Source organism: Ochotona princeps, chromosome 21 (assembly GCF_030435755.1).
Source record: "Ochotona princeps isolate mOchPri1 chromosome 21, mOchPri1.hap1, whole genome shotgun sequence".
Classification (NCBI taxonomy): Eukaryota; Metazoa; Chordata; class Mammalia; order Lagomorpha; family Ochotonidae; genus Ochotona; species Ochotona princeps.
Window position 1 is genome coordinate 33,997,684 of NC_080852.1, and position 27,028 is coordinate 34,024,711.

At 60.0% G+C, this 27,028-nt stretch overlaps 2 protein-coding genes across 3 annotated transcripts in view; both read left to right on the forward strand.

Moving 5' to 3' along the window:
* PODXL2 (podocalyxin like 2) overlaps window positions 1–20,794 on the forward strand; it is a 29,324-nt gene extending 8,530 nt beyond the window's left edge. Inside the window, exons 3-8 of the mRNA XM_058678888.1 lie at window positions 11,076–11,854; window positions 12,379–12,453; window positions 17,088–17,241; window positions 17,643–17,704; window positions 19,669–19,848; window positions 20,300–20,794. Coding sequence (XP_058534871.1) covers window positions 11,076–11,854; window positions 12,379–12,453; window positions 17,088–17,241; window positions 17,643–17,704; window positions 19,669–19,848; window positions 20,300–20,512 — 1,463 coding nt within the window. The 3' untranslated portion in view covers window positions 20,513–20,794. The remainder of the gene's footprint in view (window positions 1–11,075; window positions 11,855–12,378; window positions 12,454–17,087; window positions 17,242–17,642; window positions 17,705–19,668; window positions 19,849–20,299) is intronic.
* Window positions 20,795–20,931: 137 nt separating this feature from the next.
* ABTB1 (ankyrin repeat and BTB domain containing 1) lies at window positions 20,932–26,123 on the forward strand. Of its 2 annotated transcripts, XM_004581351.3 has the most exons (12): window positions 20,932–21,079; window positions 21,892–21,954; window positions 22,037–22,092; window positions 22,901–23,045; window positions 23,134–23,293; window positions 23,399–23,444; window positions 23,645–23,761; window positions 23,849–23,967; window positions 24,042–24,140; window positions 24,212–24,379; window positions 25,320–25,520; window positions 25,605–26,123. In XM_004581351.3, the coding sequence occupies exons 1-12, from the start codon at window positions 21,024–21,026 to the stop codon at window positions 25,809–25,811; spliced, it is 1,437 nt and encodes a 478-aa protein (XP_004581408.1). In that variant the 5' UTR covers window positions 20,932–21,023; the 3' UTR covers window positions 25,812–26,123. The 2 variants fall into 2 exon arrangements, with proteins under 2 accessions (XP_004581408.1, XP_058534872.1); XM_058678889.1 differs by lacking the exon at window positions 20,932–21,079 and having other exon boundaries at window positions 22,875–23,045.
* Window positions 26,124–27,028: the final 905 nt, after the last annotated feature.

Below are 27,028 nucleotides of genomic sequence, written 5' to 3' on the forward strand. Positions count from 1 at the left end.
CAAGCCGCCAGTGGGACAGGTGGCCGCGCCCCTGCCCGGAGCCCTCTCTGCTCCCCGCCTCTGCTCCAGCCCCATGTTGGCTTTGCTGCTCTCATCCCATCCTTGGGATTCTGCAGTGTCTGGCTGGCGCAGGACGCCACCTTCCTCTTTGATAGCAGCCACTGTTGAGTAAGCCCTTGTCTTGTTCTGGGGTGGGATAGTCGTGGGGTGCAATGCCTCCCCGGAGGCTCAGAGAGGGGGAAGCACTTGTCTGCAGCCTGCCGCTGCTCAGACAAGCCCGTTGTAGGCGTCGTTCCTCCCCGGCTAGTCCCTCCGCCCTCTGTTGAGACCAGGTCATCTGTGTCCCTCTGAATCTGTTTGACCCCAACCCTCTGGTGGGCAGCAGAGCCGTGGCCAAGTTTATAGACGTGATGGTGAGCCCCAGGGCAGGCTGAGACTTTGAGCCATTGGCCATGTGCCCGTGACAGGTGCAGCAGGGCTGCTGGCCCTCGTGCTGCCGCGACAGCTGTACCAGCATTCCCAGCTGGCGAGGCCCAGTTGTGAAGGATGGGCTGAGGAACTGACGTGTGTGTGTGTGTGTGTGCGCGTGCGCGCATATGCGTGGCTGTGCACAGGGTGGAGTATTACAGGCTTTAGCCATAGTATCTATTTTCAACATGCGTAGCATTTATTAAAATTTTTCTCTCAACTTATTAAAAAGAAAAACTATACAAACCTTTGGGAAAACCCCAAAAATACAAAAACAATGCCTAGAAGCAAAAGACAAACTTCCCCCGGTCTGGCAACTGGACAGTGAGCACTCACGGCCTGGGCACATCCTTCCTGGGGTCTATAGATGCAGGATTGCAATTCTAAGGCACATTTTGTTTTTGCTCCTATCAGGGCATGTCCTTTCATATAACCTGAGGTTTAATGATGACTTGGTATTTCACGACATGGGTCATTGGTGCCGCCCGTTAGTGGTCACTGAATACTAAGATTGTATACAGGTTTAATTCTCATACTTTTTGCCCCACAGTTTCCTGATTGTTTGTTTAGTATAAACTTCTAGAACACAGTTGCTAAGTCAAAGGATGGATCAGTTAGCATTGCTCCCAGTAAAAGACACAAATTGAGATAGTCCACGGGGAACTTTCTTATAAAGCAGTAAGTTTACGAAGGTGTGGCCAGAACATGCATAGACCCCCAAAGCAGGTCAGGGCTTGGCAGCTCAGCATTCACACCTCCAGGCTCGCAGGGTCTAGGAGGGTTGGTGAAGGGGGCCTGCAGGGAGAGATGGAGAGGGCAGGCGGTTCCGTGGAGAGGAGACCAGGAGAGTGGATCCCCAGCCTCCCCCAAGCGGCCGGGCAGGAAGCAGGGGCATGGAGCCCCATGGCCATGGTTCACCACCTTGCTTGCACAGCTGGGAGCCGGCGGAGGGGTGCAGAGTCGGCCCGGGCAGCAAGGGGGCGCTGATCTGCCCAGCGACCCTCCCAAAGGATCGTTCCCTGTGCTGGCGTCAGGCATTTGAACCCTTCCCAGCCCTGAATTTTGTCTTCAAGAAATCTTTGTCCATTGGATAGGAAATATAATGGCTTTGATGATAAAGAACTTAAAAAAAAAAAAAAAAAGATTTATGGGCCCGGCGGCGTGATCTAGCGGCTAAAGTCCTCGCCTTGAAAGCCCCGGGATCCCATATGGGCGCCGGTTCTAATCCCGGCAGCACCACTTCCCATCCAGCTCCCTGCTTGTGGCCTGGGAAAGCAGTTGAGGACAGCCCAATGCATTGGGACCCTGCACCCGAGTGGGAGACCCGGAAGAGGTTCCAGGTTCCCGGCTTCGGGTCGGCGCAGCACCGGCCCGTTGCGGCTCACTTGGGGAGTGTAATAAAATGAATAAATCTTTAAAAAAAAAAATTTATTGGAAAGCCGGATATACAGAGAGGAGGAGAGACAGAGAGGAAGATCTTCCATCCGATGTTTCACTCCCCAAGTGAGCCGCAAGGAGCCGGTGCGCACCGATCCGAAGCCGGGAACCTGGAACCTCTTCCAGGTCTCCCACGTGGGTGCAGTGTCCCAATGCATTGGGCTGTCCTCAGCTGCTTTCCCAGGCCACAAGCAGGGAGCTGGATGGGAAGTGGTGCTGCCGGGATTAGAACCGGCGCCCATATGGGATCCCGGGGCTTTCAAGGCGAGGACTTTAGCCGCTAGATCACGCCGCCGGGCCCAATAATAATAAATCTTAAAAAAAAAAGATTTATTTATTTTTGTTTAAAAGGCAGAATAAAATAGAAGGAAAAAGAGACATCTTCCATCTGCTGGGTCCTTCTCCAGATGGTCGCCAAGGCCAGAACTGGACCCGGTCTGAAGCCAGGGGCTTTTTCTGGGTTTTCCACATGGGGGGCAGAGCCCAAGCACTGGGGCCATCTTCCACTACTTTCCCAGGAGCATTAGCAGGGACCTGGATTAGAAGTAGAGTAGCTAGGACTCGAACAGTGCACATATGGGATGCTGGCACTACAGGCAGAGGCTTAACTTGCTAAGCTTAACCTGCTCCCGTCCCTGGTTATGAAATCTCTCTCTCTCTCTCTCTCTCTCTCTCTCTCTCTCTCTCTCTCTCTCTCTCTCTCTCTCTCACACACACACACACACACACACACACACACACCACCCCGTGGAATGTCTGGTTCTCTAGGGTACACTAGTGAGTGGCTCTGACTGATGCGCTCATACGGGACACCAGTGTTCTGAGCAGGTGCTCAGCCCATCCCCTCTGCACTGGCACTGCAGCACGGCGGGATGGGCATCTTGGCAGTGTGCCCAGGAAAGCGGCAGATGACGGCCCAGGTGCTGGGGCCCCTGCCGTCCCTGTGGCGGTAGGAAGGAGTTCTTGGCGCTCTCGGCATTGGTCTGGTCCAGACCTGGCTGTTGTAGCCACTTGGGAAGTAGAGCAGCTGATGAAAGAGCTCTCAGTTTCTCTTGATGCTTTTTGAACGGATGAATATATATATATGTTTATATATATGTTTATATATATAATATACAAGATTTCTTTATAAAGTTCATGGAAAGTGGAATGAAAATTGTTTTGGGGAAAACAAATTTGGAATTTAGGCATAATTTTTTCCCATAATATATATTTTCTTTTTAAAAAGATTTAATTCATTTTTATTGGAAAGGCAGATTTACAGAGAGAAGGAAAGAAAGATTTTCCATCCACTGGTTCACTCCGGCTGCCTTCATTCTCACACATGCTTGGGAGCCCCTCGCAGTCCCTGGCCCGGGCTGCCCCTGCAGACCCCAGCAGACACGGCTTCTAGGGGGTGGGTGTCAGGGTGGAGTCTGACGGTGCCTTGAGCCCCTCTCCAGTCCAGTCCTGAGGTGGTGAGTGTAGAATGACCTGGCTACCAGGGCTGTGCTGAGCCACCCCCGGAGCCAGAGCCACGGACAGGGTCTCCCTGAACCGAGAAGAGAGAAGGGGTCCCCAAAGGAGAGTCCAGGTGTCATTGGCAGCGGGTTGAGATCCAAGGGGGTGTGGGCAGCATCGTGCCTGCGTGCGCACACCCGCACACCCGTTAGATGTGTCTGCTCTGGGCATCGCTTACCCGTGGACTTTTTTTTTTAATCTCACAGTAACCCAATAAAATCTGTACAAGCAGGCATGATTAGTCTGACTGTTTTATAGCTAAGGAAACTAGGTTAGAGAGACGTTAAATCCCACGGTCCTCCTAAAGTGGCACAGCTGAATCTCCAGCCTGAGGTTGCGGCTTGGGCCACTCATCCTCTGCAGGAAGTAGTCCGTGTGGGACTGCTGTAGTTACCCGTGCCTGTAATAAATTCGGGAGGAGCCGCTGTCTGCTGGGGCCTGGACGTGGTTCCCATGTGGCAACTGCTGGTTGTGAATATGCCTGCTGCAGAATGAGGAGACCTCCTGGGTCTCCGTGCACGGCCCCAGCACACTCACGGAGGGATGGACAGGCTGCTGCCGGGGGCCAGCGACACAGCACGGACAAACGCACTTCCGCTAGGACGTCCCTGCCCCCGTGGCCAAGAGTGGTCAGTGTACCTAAGGATAAAGAAGCGTATCTTTCTGGACTTGGTTCCCCGGTAGGAGATACACAAGACAGACCCCCCCCCCCAGAGAAACTAGTTGAGTCTCGCCTCTCCTGGCCAGCAGGCATGCCTGCGCGACTCGTGAGTCGGCCCAGGAAGAGAGCCTGCGGCAGGGGGACGGCCAATGGCTGCCAGCTTGCTGCTGCAAGCATCGCCGCACGTGTCCTCGGTCATGTCCCAAGGCTCTGCCTGTGCGTGCAGGTTGGGGTTCGGGGTGTTTGTCATGAATGCACATCCTCATATTGCCCAGGAGCCCTGTCCAAGTGTGGCCCAGTTTCTGGTCCCACCAGCAGCGGATTGAGTGACTGTTTGCTGTACCATGAGGCAGAAGTTGTTACAAACAGGAACTAGGCATGTGTTTGTCAAGTTCATGTTCCTTGAATGACCCCTGGGGGGTCATCTGTTAAAAAGCGACTTTTAATTAGGTGAAGAGCGCCTGCCCTGGCGCCTCTGTTAAACACACCACAGGCCTGTTCCCGTTATCCCCGTGGCTTGCCAGCGATGTGAGCAGTTGGCTGGCGCCTTGTCCTCCAGGGGCAGCTGCCAGTGACTGGGTGTCAACCTGAGGGACGCTTAAAGGGATCTTTTGGGGGATGTGGGCCCTGGGGCCTGTTTTAATTGTATGCCTTTAACAGCAAGAATCAGCTCATTAATATTGTAAGGATGGCTGCCTGATGTGATAGAAGTCCAGCCCGGGGTGACCTTGGTCATCTTCAGGGGCATTGCTGTGTCGCTAGGTAGAAAAGGAAAAGGTTGAGGGTGTCAGGACCGTCCCATGGAGAGACACGCCCCTCGGAGGTGGCATTGTCAGCCCGTCTGCCCTGCACCTGCTCACTGCCTGCGGATCCTTGTGTATCCAGGCCCCCTCGAGTCGCCTGGCCAGCTGCCCAGCCGCAGCCCTGCCAGCAGTGCAGTGTGTGTCACCTGGTGCTTGCGGAGGGCAGTGCCAGGTGCCTGCTTCGTGTCATTACATCACCTTGGTAACAGCCGTGGTGTCACAGACTTGGGCTCAGGTACAGAGGTTGCCTCGTTGCCAAAGCAAGGAGGACCCAGGCTCCCAGCTCTCCCTGCCCAGGCAGCCTTGGGGCCCGGCCTTGGGCTCCTCCCTGCCACCACTCTGGGCTTCAAGCCCAGCTGCGGAGAGATGAGCTGTGGCCACGGAGGCGTGGAGGGCTTGGAGAGGTGATGGCCCTGGCTTGGCAGCCTGCTCCTCACTCGCCTGCGAATGGGCAGCAAGCATCCAGGGACCCTGGCTTTAGCTACACACGAGTATGAGGGATTTACAGCTTCTACGCCATGCCAAGTGTCACAGCCCAGAGCAACACTCCGCTCCAATTTCCAAGCTTCCCCGGCAGAGGAGGGAGGGTGGCGTTCTGTCTTCTCTGGGGAACCCACATTCTGTGTAATCCCCGTTCCCGAGCTCCAGGGAAGATGTAGTTTCCAATTAATGCCACTAGGGGGCCTGTAACATCACAGTGCTGTCCCCAGCCCTCCAGGGAGCAGAGAAAATGGGTGCTGGGGACCCTGTGACCTCCTGGCAGGCCTGGCTGTTTCTTGGGCTCCATGCATTGAGGCCCAGCTTGACCCTCTCCATGGGTCAAGCTTTTATCTTTACCTGTCCCAGGCCACGGGCTGCTATTGCCTCCCTGGGGCCAGGAACGGGGTTCTTCAGAGCCAAGCCTTCCAAGGGCATGTGTGCTGGGCAGCTCTGCTGCTGTTCAACCCCATGGCCAGGGGTGGGCACCTGGGGACGCTTGACAGGTGCATTGTGGTCCCTTTGGAGTTGGGCTACCAAGTAAACGAACTGCTCTGACGGGTCTTGCTGGCTTTGTCTAGGTCTGGTGGGCAGAGCCCTGAGGCTCGCCGCCTCCCCACTGCTCGATCTCCTGTATCCCTGGCTCCGTCCTCCTGCTGGGGCACTTTGTTCTTTCTTGTCCTCCAGTGCCAGCTGGCTCCCCTGTGCAGCCCATCCCCTCTCTGCCGTAAGCCCCCTGGAAGCCTTGCTTTGTGCCTTGGACACCTGTGAGGGGAGCACCCCTGCCCCTGCCTGCCAAGGTGGCGTGCGTGAGTCAGGGCAGCTCTGCCTGCTTGAGGCTCCAAGCTCCTGTAGCAGGGCGACTGGCGCTGCCCCCGGCCCCAGGCCTGCTCACCACCACCTCAGGAAGGTTTCCTGTGCACCCTTCAGTTTAGCGCCTCCCCTCCTTAGTAACAGTCCCCCCTTTGTCTTCAGTGTGTGTGTGTGTGTGTGTGTGTGTGTGTGTGTGAGCGCGCGTGTGTGCAAACAGGCAGGTACACGGAAGCATCGTCAGAAAGTGTGTGGGAAAAAGGGATTGGAAGGGGCCTTGTACTGGAAACGTTTTCAACCCGGGCCTGGCTTCTCCACAGTGTGCCTGTTTGGTGGACTTCGTGGCGCTCCTCGGTGGGCGCTGCTTACCCGGCGATGGCAATCGTGATTCTTGAACTAGTGATGGTGATGGAGGGAGGGCGGCCGCTGGCTGCTGTGCCTTGGGCTGTGCCCACGTCTGTCTGACCCCTGACCCCTGACCCTGGCCGTCTGGGGCATAGGTGCAGGTGTCATTTCACAGAGGTGACGTCTTGTATGCAGGGCCATCTGGCTGGCACGTGGGAGAGCTGAGGTCAGAAGAGGGGAACTCTTAGGGGTCATGAAGAAGCAGGCAAGGCCTGCTGGTGGATTCCAGGAGCCCACAGGGGCCAGAGTGGTCCAGTGGTTTGTCACTGTAGAGGCTGGAAAGAGGCGAGGCTTGTAGGCTGTGTGGGTTAGGGAGATGCAGGGGTGCGGGAGTAAGAGAACTTTCCAGAGAGTGCAGTAATGAGGCATCCGGTGGCTTCTTATGGGCGGGGATGGGGAAGGGCCCCGAAGGACCAGCCTGCTCCAGTGGCAGGAGTCCCCAAGCTCACTGTGCACTCCTGGGCCCCGTGTGCGGGTGTCGTGCTGGGTGCTGGGGTCACAGAGACCAGGAGCACCCCTTGCTCGGCGTCCCAAGGGCAGTGTCTGGGGAATCTAGTGTTTTCCCACTTGAGACCGTAGAGTTGTTGTCAACATTTTAAGGTACATTTATTATAAGTGTCTCTGGAGTTTGAAGTATCAACGCTAGCGAGACTGTTGGTGATCTTACATACCAACATCCTCATTTGACATGGAGTTCAAGGAAGCCAGGGCACCTGCTGATGCTCCGACAAGTAAGTTGGTGGCCAAGTATCCTGAGCCCCAGGTCTGCGGCCGGCATGACCCACTGCATGGCCATCCTGGGGAGGTGCTGCAGTAAGCCCCCCTGCTAGGACTGCCTGTGGTGCCAGAAAGTGCCCCGTAGTGCCAGGCCCTATGTGTACGTACGTAGCCAGGCAAGGTTTGACTTACAATTTGGGCACAGCAAGATTGACCAGTAACTACCAATGAAATAGGATAATTATAGTAGCATACTGTTGACCAGCGTTGTTTTCAGATGTATGTGTTGCCTCTGGAATGTTCTTGTTTTTGAACCACAGTTGACTGTGGGAACCTGCAGCTACAGAAGGTGATACTGAAGCTGGGCGGGGGTTACTGTGTGCAGACAGCCCAGGCCGATCCCTGGGGGAGCCGCGTGCCCTCACAGATGCCAGGGCCCTGGCTTTGCCCGGAGCAGGGATGCAGCCTGCTCGGCCTGGGCCTCCCCGGCAGGCGTCACCATCTGTCCTTTCCCTGCTTGCACCCCCAGACCAGCTTAGTGGGATGCCCAGGCCACTCCCAAGGGCTCTGGGAGCTTCACCCTCTGTTGACACAGCCACTCCCACGGCTGACCGGGACGGACATCTGCCCCGGCAGCTCCCAGCTGTCCTCTGCCCTTCATTTCCAGCCTCCAAGCCTGTGCCCCGTCCTGAGTGGCTGCAGCCAACGCCCAGCCCTTGCTCTTTGCTTGCCCTTAGCCACCCCCATGCCAGCTCTTGGACACTGCCGACAGGTTCATTTTTATTTTTCAGAAAGATTTATTTTTAGTGGAAAGTCAGATTAACACCGAGAAAGATCTTCCATTTGCTGGTCAATCCCCAAGCGGCCTCAACGGCCGGAGCTAAGCTAATCCAAAGCCAGAAACCAGGAGCTCTTCTAGGTCTCCCATGCGGGTGCAGGGTCCCAAGGCTTTGGGCTGTCCTTGACTGCTTTCCCAGGCTACAAGTAGGAGCAGATTGGGAAGTGGAGCAGCTGGGACACGAACCGGCATCGTTGTGGGATCCCAATGCATGCAAGGTGAGGCTTTTAGCCACTAGGCTGCCAATTCAGGCCCCATCTTAAGATTTAATTTTCCGACGTTTCTCTCATTTTTTTCTTTTTTTTTTTTAAAGATTTATTCATTTTGTTACAGCCAGATACACACAGAGGAGGAGAGACAGAGAGGAAGATCTTCCGTCCGATGATTCACTCCCCAAGTGAGCCGCAACGGGCCGACGCGCGCTGATCCGAAGCCGGGAACCAGGAACCTCTTCTGGGTCTCCCACACGGGTGCAGGGTCCCAATGCATTGGGCCGTCCTCGACTGCCCTTCCAGGCCACAAGCAGGGAGCTGGATGGGAAGTGGAGCTGCCGGGATTAGAACCGGCGCCCATATGGGATCCCGGGGCTTTCAAGGCGAGGACTTTAGCTGCTAGGCCACGCCACTGGGCGTGATTTTTCTATGTTTTCTTTTTTGTGTTTCCTTAAGTAACTCAGTCTGTAGCTAGTAAGATGTGTAAGTCCTTACGTGTATACGGATGACTGTTTTACAGCTCTGCTTGAATAAGAGTGTTGTGTATAAATGTCTTAGGTTCAAAATATCCTTCAGAATTTCACTGAATTTTCAATTTCTTTCTGTAATCTAGTGTTATTAGCTTGATGATAGTTTCATAATTTGGTTATTTTCCTGAAAAAAAATTATTTCTTTGAAAGGCAGAATAACACAGAGGGAGATCTTCCAGTCGTGGCTCACTCCCCAAGTGGCTGCAGCAGCCAGGGCTGGACTCAGCCAAGGTCAGGGATCTGGAACTCCATCGTGGTCTGGCGCATGCGTGGCAGGGGCCCTAGAACGTGGTCCGTCTTCCACCGTCTTCCTGGGCACATTAGCAGGGAGCTGGATTGGACGGCGCATGCGGCTGGCATCGTAGTTGACTTGGTTAGACTGCTGCCTGTGAGACCATCCCACAAGTCCTGCCTGCGCCATCTCCAGAGGAGCTCCCTGCTAATGTGTCTTGAAAAGCAGTGGAAGATGGCCCAAGAGCTTGGGGCCCTGCGCCCACGTGTGAGATCCAGATGGCAATCCAGGCTCCTGACTTTGTCCTGGCCTGACCCTGGCCACTGAGGTCATCTGGGGGAGTGAACCAGTGGATGGAAGACTGTTCTCTGTGTATGTTTATCTATGTGTGTGTTCCTCTTTCCATAACTGTCCCCCCACCCCCAGCTCTTTCAAGTAAAGTGTTAAAGGGGCTGGGGTGGGACTGTGGCGTGAGAGGTTAAGCCTCTGTCTGCAGTACCAGCATCCCATAGGGGTTCAAGTTCTAGTCCTGGTTGCTTCATTTCTGATTCCACTTTCTACTAATACACCTGGGAAAGCAGCCGAGGATGGCCTAAAGCCTTGGGACCCCGCATCCGCATGGGAGACCCGGAAGAGGCTCCTGGCTTTGGATCAGCTCATCTCTGGCTGTTGCGACTACTTGTAGAGTGAACAAGTGGTTGGAAGATCTTTCTGTCTCTCCTTCTGTATTTGTAATCTTGCTTTTCAAATAAAAATAAGTCTTAAAAAAAAAAACGAAGTCTGTTACCTTCATCCTGCCAGTTAATGTGTTTCTGTCAGTGGACGGGAATTTTGGAGGAAGAGGGAGACAGGTGGAGTTGGCTCAGTGGGGAATCGCACGCCCGCTGCTCTCCTGTCTAGAGGAGTATTTTACTACCCTGAACTTGGTATTTGTTAACATCCTAGCTAAAGATTTATTTTAAAGGAAGAGTTACAGAGAGAAGGAGAGAACGAGAGAGCCTCACCTGCTGGTTCACCTCTCGAGTGGCCGTAATTGGAGCTGTGCCGATCCGAAGCGGAGAGCCTCTCTTTGGGTCTCCCATGCAGCTGTAGGTGCCCAGGCATCCCTTGCTTTCCCGGGAGCATTAGCAGGGAGCTGAAGCGGCAGTGAAGTAGCCAGGATACAAACTGGCATCATATGGGATGCTGGCCCAGCCTACTATGCCACAGTGCCAGCCCTGACTGATGTCTGTTGTTTTGAAGCAGGGTGGTAACTAACAGTAGCTGCTGTGTAGATCAAGCTCTTGCCAGTTGGAATGCACTTCTTAAAGCCTGGTCTGTCCCTACCCTGAAGAGGACAGGGTCTGGGAAAGCCAGGAGGTGTATTCTGCTTCAATGCGTAGCTCCTGGCAACAGCAGAGAACAACCCCCACCCCAGCCCTGCTGCCAACAGTGAGTTTGGTAGGTTCTGGAAGGCTCCGGAAACTTCCAAGCCCCGGGCCCCACCCTTGCCCTGGGCCCCTGTCTGGCTTTCCTTGCACCCTCTTTCTTTCTCGCTGAGCTTTAACAGTGGTCGTTACGTTTGGCCTGCCTGTTGCTGCGATGTGTTGGTGTTCGGCTCTCATTCAAGGATTGCACCAGGGATACACCCCACACACATCACCAGCAGCCACTGGGGAAGGGGTCCAGGGAGCCCTCCTAACGGGGGCTGCCGGGGTCGTGTTGGTGGAGTCCCCAGACAGGCGAGGCACATTTGGAACTGCTGGGCTGTCTGCCCTGTATGGCCTGTGCCCACTGCCTTCTAGCGATGACCTGTGTCAGTTGTGTTACCCTAAAGGACGCTGGTGACCAGCTCTGGCCCTTGGGTCCCTCTGCTCCCAGCCTCACTTCCTGCTGCCCCCTGGCATGACCAGTGACCATAAGCTGGTGTCCCCACTGTGTCTGTATTCTGCCTCCACACTGAATGTGTCCATGAGAAAGTAAACAGACTTTGTCTCTGTCCCTAGATTACGTTTTCCCAGACCTGAGTGAGAAGGCGGGTTCCCTGGAGGATGCCGACCCACCTCGAGAGCTGCCAGGCCTCCCTTCCGCTTTGCCCAAAATGAATCTGGTAGAGCCCCCCTGGGACATGCCTCCTGAAGAGGAGGAAGAAGAGGAGGAAGAGGAGGAGGAGGAGAGGGAGAAGGAGGAGGTAGAAAGGCAAGAGGAAGAAGAGGAGGAGGAGCTGCTTCCTGTGAGTGGATCCCCAGAAGAAGCAAAGACCCCTGCCCGTGCCCCTCCTCCCAGCAGCAGCCAGACTCCAGGTGTCCCCCCGCCCGGGCCTGAAGATTCCGGGGACCCGGCCTCGTCGGGTGTGGAGGTAGAGAGCAGCGTGGAGCCCAGCCCACCGCCACCCTCGGTCACGCCCAGCACTGTGACCGTGGGGCACGAGGACGTCAAGGAGGAGGCGGGGGCCACCATGCTGCCAGCCACCGGGCTCGGGGCGAAGTTTGAGGCTCCCAAGGGAGCCAGTGAGGAGACCACTGTAGGGGCAGCCAGCTTGGCTGGCCAGCCAGGGACAGGGCCGTCCTTGGCTCCTGCCCCTCAGACTGGAGCCCCGTGGGGGGCTGATGCCCCGGAGGAAAATCACCGTCCGCCTGCGACTCTGGCCTCGTTCCCACTGGCTCCTCCAGATGTGGAACCCACACCTTCTCCTTCTGCCTCAGGGCAAGGAGATCCCAGCCAGCCGCCCCAGGAGGGACAGGCGGCTGAAGCTGCCTCCAGGATGCCCTGGGACTCGACTCAGGTAAGTTGCAGGCGCAGGCCAGCAGTGCTCGGGGCCCATGTGACCAGGGGCTGGCACCTGTTGGTGGAGGAGCCCAGGGAGCATGCTGGCATGGGTACCTTGGGGGCCAGCACCAGGTGCTCCTTGTCCAACCCGCTTAAACATGGAGGCCTTCAGGGAACCCTGGGGGATGGGCCGGGTCTCTGCTCCCTCGGACCTGCTGCCCCCCTCAGCCTTCACAGTCCCCCTGTGCATCTGTAACACACACACCCGTGGACCAGCAGGAGGGGGTGGCGGGTGCTCGGTGCTGGGCCTGTGTGCTTGCCCCATGGGACACCAGGACCCAGCTGATGGTCAGCGCCTGGACACACTCCCCTCTGCAGCTGCCACTCCCTTCACACTGCTGGGACCCCGGAGACACCAGGGCTGGTGGGTCTGGGGCTAGATCCTTGGCCCGTGCCACGCGGAAACTGTCAGCTCCCGTGTCAGCCCAGCAGGCCGGCCCTGGCCTTCCTAGCTGCTTTCCCTTTTGTCTCACTGGACAGGTGATCTGCAAGGACTGGAGCAATCTGGCTGGGAAGAACTACATCATTCTGAACATGACTGAGAACATAGACTGTGTGAGTGTGTGCGAGCCTCGGTCGGCGGGCTGCTGTGCGGGACGGGTTAGGGGCCAATCTGCAGCCTCCCGCGTAGGGCAGCGGGCTGCTGTTGTGTGCAGCACAGCCGGCGGACCTCCACCACCACCAGGGCTGATTAGCTTCCTCCCTGTCTGTGTGCTCCATCCCCCCCCCCCCCCGCTTGCTCTGGTCTCTGCACTTGTTTGTTTACACACCGTCCTCAGTGTTTGTTTGCTCTGACCTGGGCCGTGAGTGTGCCACGCGTGGTGTCCGCTGCGTTGCTTCGTCTGGCGGTGTCAGCTGTCAGTACTGCTGGGCCGATTCCTTCCCTCCAGGCTGGGATCCCTTTACAAAGGGACCAGGGTGGTGATGAGGACCAGGCGTGTCGGTACTCCACGTTTGTGTGCACGGGGAGCAGTGTGTCTTCCTGGCCTCTGCCTGCCCCCGCCATGGCCGTGCCTGGTGAGCTCCAGGTTAGGTTAGAAGCTATCTCTTCCACCTTGCTGGGGTGCAGGCTGGCCGTCTGCCAGCTGTGCAGCCATAGACAGGAGCCAGGGTCCCTTCCAGCTGCTTGCTGCATAGACTCCCCCTCCTCTCCCATGTGGTGTCGGGCCTGCCCAGGGGACCCGGGCAACATGAGCCAGCACACACCCAATGGCTGCCCAGCCTTGCCCGTGTGGCGGAAGGCGCGGCTGCTCATGGTCTCTCAGATCGTCCCTCCACCCGTGCTCGTTGGCCCTGCGGCTCTGCCTTGGGCTCGGTTGCCATGGTGGGTTCAGTGTCTCCACACGTCCTCTTGTTCAGGGTGTCGGGGGAGGGTGCGAGATGTACCAGGGCTGTGGTAAGCTCAGCATCGGTATACACTAGTGCACGGAGCACAGTGGCTGCGCTGGGTCCATTAGAGCCCATGTGTCTCTTCTGGCTGGTGCTCACGGGCCTTTGGCTAGCCCTGGTGGCCTCCCGGAGCTGGCTGCTGCGCCCTGGGGGCCAGCCCAGCTGTACCGTGTCTCCTCGCCTCCGGCTTCAGTAGTTCCCCCACACCCCGCCGGCTCATGTCCCTGCCTGGGTCGGGGATCCAGCGTCACTCTCAAGGTCCTGTAGGCCTTGGAGTGGGAGGTGGCTCTTAGACGCCCCGATGCAGGCACCGGGGACTCCAGGATTTTCAGTAAGCAGATTGACCGGTCCCGTCTGAGGTTGATGTCTCCATTTCAAGCAGTGTGCAGATATTAAAACACTTGTGTTCTCTTTTCCTTTTGTCTTCTGTGTTACTGTCACTTCGTGTATGACATCCACTCAACTGGTCATAAATGCTCTTTCTGGTGGGTTTTTTCTTATAAAATATAGAACGTAAAACCTGCCATGTGACCATTTGTCAGCCCAGGAGTGCCAAGTACTTTGACGCTGTTGTGAAACACATCTCTCAACTTCTGCATCCTCACAGCTGAAATCTGGCACCTGTCACACAGCATCCCCCACCCGACCCCCAGGTCCTGGCACCCTGTGCCCCCGCCCCTCTCACTCCCACCCCCTCCCCGTCCGTCCATCGGTGCAGTTGGCAGCATCTGTCCCTTTGTTGGCTTAGTCCACTCAGTTCGCCCCGTTACAGCAGGTGGCAGAATTGCCTTCCCTTTCCAGGGTGTGTGTCGGCCACGTTCGCTCTGCCTGCCCATTGACCAACGGGTGCTTGGCTTGCGCCTGTCTTCTGGCTGGCGCTTGTTTTCCGTTCTTGTGAACATAGGCCCAGAGGCAGCCTGGTTGGGATGTAGGTAACTGTGTTCTGGATTTGAGGATGCGCCACACTGCCTTCCTCGGTGGCCACGGTTTCAGTTCCCACCAGCATAGCCAGGAGCCTGGGGTTGGATCTGAGTCTGCAGCATAGGTGGAGGCAGGGACCCAAGTACTGGAGCCATCCACCGCTGCCTCCCATGGTGCAATTGGCAGGAAGCAGGGGCTGGAGAAAGAGCTGGGACTTCAAACTCAGGGAGTCTGAACAGGTTGCGGGTGTCCCAAGGGCAGCTTAATTACTGTGCCCAGGCCTGCCCCTCGTGCCTGCCCCTCTCCCAGAGTGTTCACAGATCTGCACTGCGCCCGCTGCCCAGGTGTCTGCAGTAGCAGCCCTTAGTGTGGGAGCAGTTCTGTGCTGTCTCCCGTCCCCTGCCTCTCCTGCCATGTCTTCCATTTCTGTGCTGTCTGCTGCGCAAGCTTGTGTGTGGATGCAATGTCACACAAACAGGAAGACCGCTGTGAGGCAACCTGCTGGGTCCTCAGTTGCTGTTACTGCTGGTGGTAATGTTTACATCACGTCGGAAAATGTGTGGTCCCGACCTCTAAATACCTTACTTCATATTTCTTGAGTCAAGAATATTCTTCCTTGCTAGCCATAATATACTCATCAAAGTTAGGCAATTAAAACAGGCATAAAGCTGTTTGTTCGTCCCTTCTGTGGATTTTACCAGCGGGTCCCAGGACATGACCCAGCATGGTGCATTGCCATTTGGCGTCCCACCTCTCTGGTCTCCTTCCTCGTCTCGCTGTGCGGAGCAGAGCGTGGTGCTTGTGAAGTAAAGAGGGGAGACTTGCTGAGGTCCAGGGGCGGCAGCAGAGCCGGCTGGGGCGCATGCTCGTGCCCCGGTGCTCCAGGCTGCGGCCGACCTGCCCCAGCCAGGGAAAGCTGAGGGGACAGGCCGGCTCCCCGGGGGCTCTGGGTTCTTTATGAAGAGCAGGGGGCTATAGAAGCCATGGCCTCAGCTGAAACTGTGCTCCCGGGAGGCTGCTGGGGCAGCATGGCTCGCAGGCCCCTTCTAAAGGGCTGAGATGGAGACCAATGTTCCCCTCAGCACACAGAGCCGTGTCACAGGGGCAGACACACGTGCGCACACCCTCTTAAATTAGGAGCTTGGAATTTCCAGCCCCCAGCCCATATCCCAGGGACGGGAACCTCTGCCATTCTGTCAGTGTTTAGACATGCAGCACACATGGACCATGGCCGGAGGTTTGTGAGGCACGCACCCAGGTGTCCCTCCTCTTCCACCTGTGCTTGAGTAAGCACCAGAAACTTCTCATCCTTGCAGGAAGCCCAGGGTGTCAGGGACGTGTATAGGCAAGACCAGGTCACAGAGGAGAATCAAGATTTGAATCCAGATTAATTCAATTCCACAGCCAGGGCTTACCCCCTGACACGGACTCTCCGTTTTCCCATTCACAAACCAAATGCTATAAAAACTGTGGCCATCGAGCTCTTCTAGAACTGACACTGTGAGTTTGAAGTGTAGGCCAGGCAGTTCTCTCCACCAGGAGCTGTGGGGCGTGGGCAGGGATAGGCCCGGCCCCTGGCAGCAGGCCTTGCATCGTGAGCAGTGGGGGTGTGGGGTCATAGCGCACACACACTCAGACAGGTGCAGGCATGCACCTGTCCTCCCTCACTGTCAGAGCAAGTCAGGAGATGAGCAGGCCCTGGCTGCTGGGTGGCTGCCTTCTTCCAGATCCCAAACCGAGGGGCTTGCCGTGCTGCCTGGGAACAGAGGCACAGCAGCTTGGCCTGAGAACCAGGGAATAGCTCTTCACTGGCGTGGGCTACAGCAGAGGAGGGACGAGGCAGAGCAGGGCACCCAGGGGAGGGCTGAGAGCTTCAGAGGAGGCCAGGGGTGGGGAACTCGCTCTGTGGTACTCCCAGGCAGGAGACGCCCACAGTGGGGCCTGGCCTGCGGCCTCGGCCTGGGCCTGGGCCCAGCCCCTTGCTGCCTTCCTGACTGTGGGCAGGCTCTCGGATTGGTCCTAAATTATGTGCATGTGAACATGGTGAGTGTAAGACAAGGAAGAAGCCTCTGTCTGCCCCACGGCCAGTCCTGGGCACCACCCGAGTGCCTCCGTGTCTGGTCCCCAGCACGAGTACTCTCAGGTGCTGGTCTCCCCCACTGTGTTGGGTCCCTTCTCAGCAGTGACCATGAGAGGTGGGCTCATGACACCCTGATTTCTGGCCACCATCCTAGCACAGCCGTCCTCCGATCTGCCGCTGCCCCCTAGGTGCCCCCCCATCCCACACTTCCCACTCCTGGCTTTCCACGGGGAGTGTCTCGGGGACAGGCCTGCCTCACAGAGGTGGAGCAGACGGTGGGCACCTGTCTTGTCACTGCCTCCCAGAGGCCAAGTGCACAGCTCTCAGGGCACACCAGCATTGGTCCTGGCAGCCTCCCTGGGAGTCACCAGAGAGTGTCCCCAAGCTTCAGCCTGTCCCTAGAGAGGAGCCGGGGCTGGGCCCAGGGGCAATGGGGTCAGAGCTGAGAGGAGCAGGGCTGGGCACGGGGCGGTGGGGCCAGAGCTGAGAGGAGCCGGGGCTGGGCCCGGGGCGGTGGGGCCAGAGCTGAGAGGAGCCGGGGCTGGGCCCGGGGCGGTGGGGCCAGAGCTGAGAGGAGCCGGGGCTGGGCCCGGGGCGGTGGGGCCAGAGCTGAGAGGAGCCGGGGCTGGGCCCGGGGTGGTGGGGCCAGAGCTGAGAGGAGCCGGGGCTGGGCCCGGGGCGGTGGGGCCAGAGCTGAGAGGAGCCGGGGCTGGGCCCGGGGTGGTGGGGCTGGTGGGGCTGGTGGGGTCAGAAGAGCTGTGCTCCCTCGCTGACCTGGGGGCTCCCTGTGAATCCATAGGAGGTGTTTCGGCAGCACCGGGGGCTGCAGCTCCTAGCCCTGGTGGAGGAGGTGCTGCCACGCCACTCCAGGCGCCACGGGGACTGGCACATCTCCCTGAGCAAGCCCAGCGAGAAGGAGCAGCACCTGCTGATGACGTTGGTGGGCGAGCAGGGTAAGCGGGGTAGGCGGGCCCACAAGGGCAGCGCCACACCAGTGTCCAGCTGCCATGGGCCACAGGAGAAAAACCATGGACAGGGCCTCGGAACTGGGTCCCAAGGTGGCAGGACTCCCCAGGGCAGTGTGCAAGGCGCCCCCACAGCCTTGGGTTCTGAGGAGAGGGGGTAGGGGCCAAGAGGTGATTCCAGCATAGGTGGGGGGGGATGGACAGGCCCTGACCACGCTCGTCGTACAGTGTCACACGGTGTCACCCAGTACTCCGAGGAAAGTGGATCCAGGTTGGTCTGGATCTGCGTGAATCAGGGCCGGAGAGCATGTGGAGATGGGCTGGGTCGGGGGCCTGTGGAGGGGCCTCAGCAGCCGCGGCTGTACTGACATGGCATCCCTTCCCCTCAGGGGTTGTGCCCACCCAGGACGTCCTCTCCATGCTGGGTGACATCCGCCGGAGCCTGGAGGAGGTAAGATCGCAGGCACACGGCCCCTGTGCGGCTGCCCCAGTCCCCCCATCCCTGGGCCTGGGCGACGACATGGCCTCCCTGGGGCAGGGTGTTGAGAGGAGCTAGACAGGCTCCAGCACTGGGCAAGCTCACTCCAGGCCTTTCTGAGACAGCTGCCGGGGCAGAGGGACAACGCGACAGCCCTCCAGCCTTGGGGCCTGCAGGAGCCGTGGAGCTCCTGGGAAGGGGTGGCCAGGCTCTGAGAGGGGCATGAGGGCGCACTGCATAGGCAGCAGAGACACCGTGCGTAGGGTGGCACAGTGGCTGCAGAGCACCCCAGGCATGAATTCTGGGGATGCCACCAGCTACACATCCCCAGAGATGTGCGGGAGGTTGGCTCGTCCAGGATCCCTGGACTAAGGACACAGCGGGCAGCCTCTTCCTGAGCTGGCACACAGCTTGGCAGGGGCGGGAAAGAGGCCCCCTGGCTGCCCACTCAGCTGCTGTGCTTCCTGGAGGGGAGAGCCATTCTCACCGGAAGCACCCCACATACCCCAGAGCTCCCCATGACTTGCTATCAGTCCTAGCCACTCTGAGGATTTCCCAGCATTTGCTATGTACCACCTCCTTATCTGTCCCACCCAGGGGTCTGGAGGTTTCCGGGGGCAGTGGAGTGTTTTTCATGCCTGTGTCTGATGCCTACAAATGCCAGACCCTCGTGGTCCTTGCCGCCACCGCCCGAGGGTCTGAAGGTTAAAGCAGGCGTCCTCCCGGTGCCACAGGCTTCTGCAGAGGTGGCCAGGGCAGAGGGTCTTGTCATGACGAGATTTCAGCCCTGAGATGGTCGTTGGAAGCAAGGTGGCAAGCAACAAGGCATGGCATCCGTCAGGACGGATGGCATCGGAGTGCCCCATCTCCCAGGCTGGCTGAGCCAGGCTGCAGAGGGCCATGGAGAGAATACACCTGCCAGACCAGGCTCAGCAAGGAACCGGACGTAGAGTTGCTCAGGCCTTCGGGCCTTTCCGCCACTGTTTCTGCAGCCTGAATTAGGTCAATTGTTCCCAGAGTTTTACTGTCCTAAGTCACCCGACTGGCCCATTGGCACAGGGCAGAAAGGATTCTCCTGAGTCCTTCCCTGTGGGGAAGGCTGGGGCCACCTGGGTAGTGGGCCCCGCATTGTCACCCAAAAGCCTAGGCTGCTCCACTTACAAGGGCACCCTGCTCCCACCTTCCTTCCTGAAATTGGGGTTCATCAAAGCCCAGTGAGGCAAGGTGACCTGCCCAAGCCACACAGCTCCTAAGTGGGGGAGCTGATGTGAGAGCCTTCGCCAGGGAGTCACTGAGGGGTGGCGGCACTGTTGCCGTTGTCCCCAGGCTTGCCTCCCTGGGCATTCAGGTCAGTCTGGCCTGGTTAAAGGCACCCTGGTCCCCTGGAAGCACATTGTGGGGTGAGTCTAGCAGGGAAAGTTGACACCTGATAAAGCACTGAGCCAAGTTCTGGTGGTGTGCAGGTGTTTCACAGAAAGTGCGGCAAAGCAGCAGATCAGGCCCAAGAAAAGGGCTGCGGGTGCAGTCGGGGCCCTGTGTCAGGAGCCATCTGGGGCCTGTCACCTGGACCTCCTGGGCTCCCTTCCTGCGGCCCATGTGTGGGGAGGGCAAGCTGGGCCGGGAACACCTGTGGTGTGTGTGTGGGCTGAGGCAGGGGGTGCCCACCCTGTGGAGGAGGCCAACTAGCTCATGAACTAGGGTGCACACGGCCCTCCGCAGCGTTCCTGTGCTGACATGGCCAGCACCCCAAGGTGACGACGTGCCGTGTCAGCCCCAACTGCCGTGTGAGGTGGAGGGTATGGAGAGGGCAGGCTTGGGGCTATCCTAGGTGATCAGGATGGACATGGGGTGGACAATGCGCTCTGCTGAGCAGAGACGCCTGGCAGTGCCAGCCCGTGCCCATGGCCCCTGAGGAACACAGCCCCTCCCACCCACAGATTGGCATCCAGAACTATTCCACCACGAGCAGCTGCCAGGCGCGTGCCAGCCAGGTGCCCAGCGACTACGGGACGCTCTTTGTGGTGCTTGTGGTCATCGGTGCTGTCTGCCTCCTCATCATTGTGCTGGGCCTGCTCTACAATTGCTGGCAGCGCCGCCTGCCTAAGCTAAAGCACGTGGTGAGCGGCCAGCTGGAGTCTGGGGGTGGGGGGCGAGGTGCCCAGCCATGCCCGGCATCGTGGCTTCCAGTCCTGACCCCCAGGTGGGCCGGCAGTGACTGCCCTGGTTGCCTAGGCCAGGTCCAGCCAGCCGGGGGAGGCTGGGCTGTAGGCCTGGGAACAGCCCCTGGGTTGGGTGATGCCTAGGGGTGTTTGCAGCCTAGAGGCCTCTCCAGGGGAGGGGGCAGGGCCCTGGGCGCCCCCCCCCCACCGGCCCAGCCGCATGCTGTGTCTCAGTGGCAACTTTGAAAGGGGCCGCTTCAAGCAAGCAGGTGATGGGGGAGGGTCTGCTGGGGGTTGTTATTTTGAGGAGCTAAGCTGAGACCCCAGGGGCCTTGTCCCCTGCGGAGGAGGGTGCGCTGGGAGCCGCCTGTCCGTGCTCCGCACCCAGCAGCCTCTCGCCCCGCCGCAGTCGCACGGCGAGGAGCTTCGCTTCGTGGAGAGCGGCTGCCACGACAACCCCACGCTGGACGTGGCCAGCGACAGCCAGTCGGAGATGCAGGAGAAGCAGCCCAGCCTGAACGGGGGTGCCGCCGTCAACGGCCCGGGCAGCTGGAGCGCGCTCATGGGGGGCAAGCGGGACCCCGAGGACTCGGACGTGTTCGAGGAGGACACGCACCTGTGAGCGGGGCTGAGGCCCAGGCGGAGTAGACCGGAGGCTCCCTGCGCACCGGGCCACGGGCTCGTGCCCACTGGGGCTGCGCCGGGGCCCCCGAGGACGGACTCCAAAGTGGACCGCATGGAGCCCGTAGTGGCCCCGCGTCCCCAGCCGCTCCGGACGGCAATCCCGGCAGCCTGGTGCGGGCACGGGGTTCTTGTTGCTTCCCCGACATGACAAAGCTCCTGGCACAGCTCCCTCTCCCCATCTCCTTCCTGAACTCTGGCCCCGCGGGCAGGCGGGCGACGAGCCCTGGCTCCCCGCGCCCCGGGATGCCATTAAAGCCGCCGGGGCCAGCCCGTCCGCCTGCCCGACTCGTTATTACTTCCGGGGTGGGGGTGGGGCGGGCGGCGGGCGGTCCTCCGGGCAGCAGGCGCCGCTGCAGGCGAGCGGGGCGGGGCGGCCAGTGTTTACATCCGGCCGGGCGCGCAGCGTCGCCACCGGAGGTCTCTCGGAGAGGGTCCGAGGCTCCTGTGCCATGGACACCAGCGACCTGTTCGCCAGCTGCAGGAAGGGGGATGTGGGCCGAGTGCGGTGAGAACCCCGCTGTCCCGGGGAGGGGCGGGGGGGGAGCGCCCCGGGCCACAGTGGACCCCCGCTGGAGCGGGAGCCAGCATGCTGGGGGGCAGTTCACCCCCAAGGGAGGGCACTGCTCTTCGCAGTGGCCGAAGAAACGGGCAAGGACAAGCGGGCTGCCCTAGCCGTGCTGGACCCCGGGGCAGGCCTAGGATGGCCCAAATTGTTCCTTTACCGGGCGCTGGGAACACCTGGAGTCCGGAGGTTCGGGAACTCCTGGTGCCCCCGGAGGACTTTGGCATGGAAGCTCGGTCTCAGAGGGCCAGATGGGCAGCAAGGGGGTGACCTGGTGGGATGTGGGTGGGGTGCTTCTTCACTTTACTCTGATGTTCCCTGATCCTGAGCCACCGCCTACCTCCCACCTGCCACCAGCCCTCTGCCCTCGTCTTACCCCAGGAAGCCCCTCTGGGCTGCTGTTTGGTGTCAGGAATCCGTAGGGGTTGGGCGAGAACCCCCACCCTCACCCCCAGCTAGATCGCGCCCCCCCCCCCCCCGTATCCCAAGTGCAACCTGCAACCTGCCCCCCTGCCGTCCCTCCCATCACTCACACCACCTATGTCGGCCTTCCGATCTGTCCCCCTTCCCACGCTCTCTTCAGCCGAGAAGCACCTGGAGCAGCTTCCCTCTGGGCTCCCTCCAGAAGGGCCGCTTCCTCACCACACCCTGAGTGTCCAGTGCCTCCCACCTCCGCTGGCCTTGCCTGAGGTCATCCCCTACTCTCCCCTCCCACCCCCAGCCCTGATCCAGGCTCTGACCTCCTCTGTGCCCAGGTACCTGCTGGAACAGCGAGATGTGGAGGTGAACGTGCGAGACAAGTGGGACAGCACCCCCCTGTGAGTACCTGGCAGGTGGGTGGCTGGGCGGGCGGGGGACCCTTCCCTACTGATGGCTGCCTCCTTGCCCTGTAACCCCCAGGTACTATGCCTGCCTGTGTGGGCACGAGGAGTTGGTGCTCTACCTCCTGGCCAACGGTGAGAAGGGCTCGGGTGTGACTGTGGGTTTGTGGGTGTGGGCATGCAAGGCCACGGGCTCTCCTGCCTAGCTTGCAACCTGCCAGCATCCTGACACTGGACTGTCTCCTCCCACACTGGGACCTCTGGCCTCTGCCTGCAGCTTCCCGCATCCTGCGCCACCTGCAGTCCTTTCTTAGTATTGCAGCTAGTGTGATCTCTACACAATCTCAGTACTGCTTAAGAGATCTTATCACTTAGGATGAAGCTGGAGCCCTTAGGCCGGGACTGTTCGGTGCTGCCCTGAGCCCAGCCACACATGCCCTGGGCTGTTGCACCTAGGGGTGTCTACTGCTCCCACTGCTGTCCTCCACCCCAAGTCTTTGCAGTGCCCACAGCCTCACTTCCATCGGGTCTCCACACTTGGTCACCACCAGTGACCTGCTGTGATGCCCCCCCATGTGACAGCCACCACTGTTACCTTCACCAGCGTGGCTTTCCTTAGAAGGCCTTCCCATCCCTTGCTGACTTGTTCAGCAACCTCTAAGGCCAGAGAAGGAAAGGGCAGCTTTCAGAACAGCAGGGGCTGTGCCAGGGGACCTAGGCCGGTCGGAGCAACTGGCTGATGTCTGTGTGGTCTGTGGCGTGTGCCGTGCGCTCGTGCATATGTGAGGGTGTGGCAGCACCCCTGGGTGCCTAGGCCACAGGGGGCCCAGGGTAATCAGGGAAGCAGTGGAGAGGCATGGGGAGGTGGTTAAGGTCTCCCCAGCCACAGCTCTGCCCTGGGCCTTGCTGACTGCCAGGGTCTGCCACCGCCTGCCACCCCCAGGGGCCCGCTGTGAAGCCAACACCTTCGATGGAGAGCGCTGCCTCTATGGCGCGCTGAGCGACGCCATCCGCCGGGCCCTGCGTGATTACAAGCAGGTCACAGCCTCCTGCAGGCGGCGTGATTACTACGATGACTTTCTACAGCGGTGAGTGGGCAGGGGCTGCAGCCTGAGAGGGGGTGGACTGCTCTGATCCGGGGGCTGTGGTCGCTACTGCCCGCCCTCCAACCCGCAGGCTCCTGGAGCAGGGCTTGCATAGCGACGTGGTCTTCGTAGTGCACGGGAAGTCCTTCCGGGCACATCGCTGCATCCTGGGGGCCCGTAGTGCCTACTTCGCCAACATGCTGGATACCAAGTGGAAGGGCAAGAGTGTTGTGGTCCTCAGGCACCCGCTGGTGAGCTCCCCAGGGTGGCAGAGGGCTGGGTGGACTGCCCGGAGCAGCAGGGGCCTCGTGCTGGACAGCTGCCTCTGACCTGCCCGTCCGGCTGTCTGCCCACAGATCAACCCCGTGGCATTTGGGGCCCTGCTGCAGTACCTGTACACAGGTGAGCCCGGGGGCCGAGGTGGGGAGCAGGCCACCTCTGGAGGCGTGGCCTGAGCTGACCTGTTGTAGCTGAGTGCTGCCGCAGCCTCCAGGTGGTACCTGGTGGCCAAGTGGGAGGGCCCTGGGTCCCCACATAGAAACCTGTGTATCCATGGTGACTGCCAGGGGCTCCTCTCATGCCCTGAGTCCCCCCCGCCCCAGGCCGCCTGGACATCGGGGTGGAACATGTCGGCGACTGTGAGCGCCTGGCCAAGCAGTGCCAGCTGTGGGACCTGCTGAGTGACCTGGAGGCCAAGTGTGAGAAGGTGTCCGAGTTCGGTGGGTTCAGGGTCTGGGGGTCCTGGGACGTTGGGGTGGGGAGCAGCAGGGCTGGCCCGGCTTCTGCAGCTGCCACCCTCTCCACAGTGGCGTCCAAGCCAGGCACGTGCGTGAAGGTACTGACCATTGAGCCGCCCCCAGCGGACCCCCGGCTGCGGGAGGACTTGGCGCTGCTGGCTGACTGTGCCCTGCCCCCAGAGCTGAGGGTGAGTGGAGGGCTGGGGGTGCTGGGAGAGGGGTGCACCCCTCGGTCCCGACATGGCCTCTCCCCCACATTCAGGGTGACCTCGGGGAGCTGCCCTTCCCCTGCCCTGATGGCTTCAGCAGCTGCCCGGATGTGTGTTTCCGTGTGGCTGACTGCAACTTCCTCTGCCACAAGGTACCTAGCCCCTTCCGTCGCCCCGGCCTTGCCCCATCCCCGAGCCCTTCACAAACCCCAGCCTCTCCCAGGCCTTCTTCTGTGGCCGCAGCGACTACTTCCGGGCCCTGCTGGACGACCACTTCCGTGAGAATGAGGAGCCAGCGGCCCCTGGGAGTCCCCCCGTCATCACCCTGCATGGCCTCTCGCCCGACACCTTCACCCACGTGCTCTACTATGTATACAGCGACCACACGGAGGTGCGTCCCCCACGGGCAGCAGGGTTTTGAAAGTTAATTTATTTACTTGAAAGGCAGAGTTACAGAGAGAGATCTTCTGTCTGCTGGTTCACTCAAGTAACCACAGCAGGTAGGGCTGGGCCAGGCTGAAGCTAGGAGCATCATCTGGGACTCCAGCTGGGTGCTCAGGGGTCCAAGGGCTCGGGCCATCCGCTGCATTAGCAGGGACTCGGTCCAGCGCCTGCCCTGGGGAGTACGTGAGAGGCCGCAGAGAGGAGCTGGGCGCCAGTTTGGACTTTGAGGCAGAACGGGCCTTGGGAGGCTCCGGAGCAGGCCTCACTTCGACAGCTCAAAGGCATTGTCAGCCAGGGCTGCCCCTCTGCTCGGCCAGAGTCCAGAGCTGGGGCTCAGCGTGGACAGGTGCCTGTGGCGGGTGGCAGTGCAGGGACCCTTGGCTGTCCCGTCCCCCCTGCTGCCCTGGGCCGAGGCCACAAACCTTCCCTCTGCAGGTCCGCAGGATAGCCTTGGCAGTGGTTTGGGGCGGGGCCATATGCCAGTAAAGCTTTGCTTAAGAGGCCTGGCTGGAGTTGCCCAACCCTGCCCTGGGCACTGTCCCCGTGGGGAGATTGGGTCACAGGCAAGCTCAGGTCCCAGGAGGAAGAACAGGGCTCTGGGAGACATAGCAGCCCCCATCCAGGGCACTCAGTGTGGGCTCCTCCCTGGGCGTTCAGGCCCTGGCCCTTTCCCAACAGCCTTCAGGGCAGCTATGCTAACCTGCACATCACAGACACGACATTGGGACCCAGAATCCCCCAGCCAGACGTATCAGGTCTTAGGTCTGTGGGTGCTGCTGCAAGGCCTCCCCTCTCCCCTGTGGGAATCTGGGGGCTGGACGCCAGGGGCCTGGCCAGGAGCTGCCGCAGCCAGACAAGTCCCAGCTGCATCCCTCCTGTCCCCACAGCTGCCCCCCGAGGTGGCCTATGATGTGCTCAGCGTGGCTGACATGTACCTGCTGCCCGGTCTGAAGAGGCTGTGTGGCCGTAGCCTGGCTCAGCTGCTGGACGAAGACAGCGTGGTGGGCGTGTGGCGTGTGGCCAAGCTCTTTCGCCTGGCACGGCTCGAGGACCAGTGCACAGAGTACATGGCCAAGGTCATCGAGAAGGTGAGCTGGCAGCACCGTGGCACACGGGAGAACAGTGAGGGCGGTGCATGGCCCCTGCTGAGCTGACCCGTTCCCTCCCTGCAGTTGGTGGAGCGGGAGGACTTCGTGGAGGCAGTGAGGGAGGAGGCGGCCGCTGTCGCCGCTCGCCAGGAGACAGACTCCATCCCGCTGGTGGATGACATCCGCTTCCACGTGGCCAGCACGGTGCAGACCTACAGCGCCATTGAGGAGGCGCAGCAGCGGCTGCGGGCGCTCGAGGACCTGCTCGTGTCCATTGGCCTGGACTGCTGAGCTGCTGCCCTGGGCCAAGCACGTGTGTGTGTCTGTGCAGCTGCACCTTGCACAGTGGGGAGGGGGCTTCCCACGAGCCTGGGGACTGCAGGGAGGCCCTCCTTGGGGTGAGCCCCCTCCCCCAGTGCACAAGTCAGTCCCCGAGACCCTGGGGCTGAGCTCCACTCAGGGAAACTGGGGTGAGGGCGGGCTGCAGTCCCTCCCTTCCACTCCGCCTGGCCCCGCTTGCTTCCTAAGCTGGCTGCCCATGTGTGCAGGGCCAGGCAGGGAGAGCCTGCGTGTGGCAATAAAGCCTGAACTCATTGTGGCTGAGGTCTGCTGCCAGCTTGTAGTGCCCCGGGCTGGGGCACCTCCCTCCCCCCAGCCTCTGGGACCTTGGTGGCCACAAGACCCAGGCAGCAGTGACTCGGAGCATGCCCTGCCCTAGCAAATGCTCAGCAGAGAGCAGGCATATGTGGGGAACGTTGCTGCTCTGACTCTGTGGCCCTAACTCAGCCCAGCTGCGAGGCAAGGTCCCCAGCTCTGGGTCAGGCACTGGAGTGGTACCTGTCCTGGATTCACTTGCTCTTGGTGGGATGTGTTCCTTTTGGCCTTGTTCTTTCGTCTTCCTCTCTGATCCCTTTCAAGCATGTTTTCATCCTTGCTGGGGAGGCTTCGCTGAAGCCTGTGGGTTGCCCCGTGCAGGGCTCTGGCAAGGGCAGGAGCCTTCCTCCTCTGACAACAGCCTCCTGCCCGCTCTGCTCGCGGCGGCAGGCAGGGGCTCCAGGTCTTCAGGTGGTACTGCTCCTCATGGTAGCCTTGGCTCTGGCCTCACCAAGTCCCCAGGAGCAGGTGCTGGTGGCCCAGTGCGCAGAGCTAGGTGAGGGGAGATAGGGCAGTTGGAGGCAGTGCCCTCGCCCTGGTGGTGGTGGGGGGACCCAGACCTTGGCCTTGCCTTCCCCTGCCCTCACCACACCTTGCCAAGCCTGCCTCTCGTGCAGCTGTTGCCTGTTTTCCCTTCTGTGTTCCTAGGGCCCTGCCCCCCCGCGGCTGTTGCCAGCTCCCTGGGCCGCGCACTCCTCCCTCCTGGCCGCCCCATTTCCACCCCTCTTGCCTTTACCTGTGCCCTGCCCGCTGGTTCTGGGTGAGCAGGGGTGCTGGGGCCACCTGGCAGGTCCTGCTTCACCCCCCCACATTCCTCTCCCTCACTGCCTCAGTCACTCCTCCCCTGCCCCTTT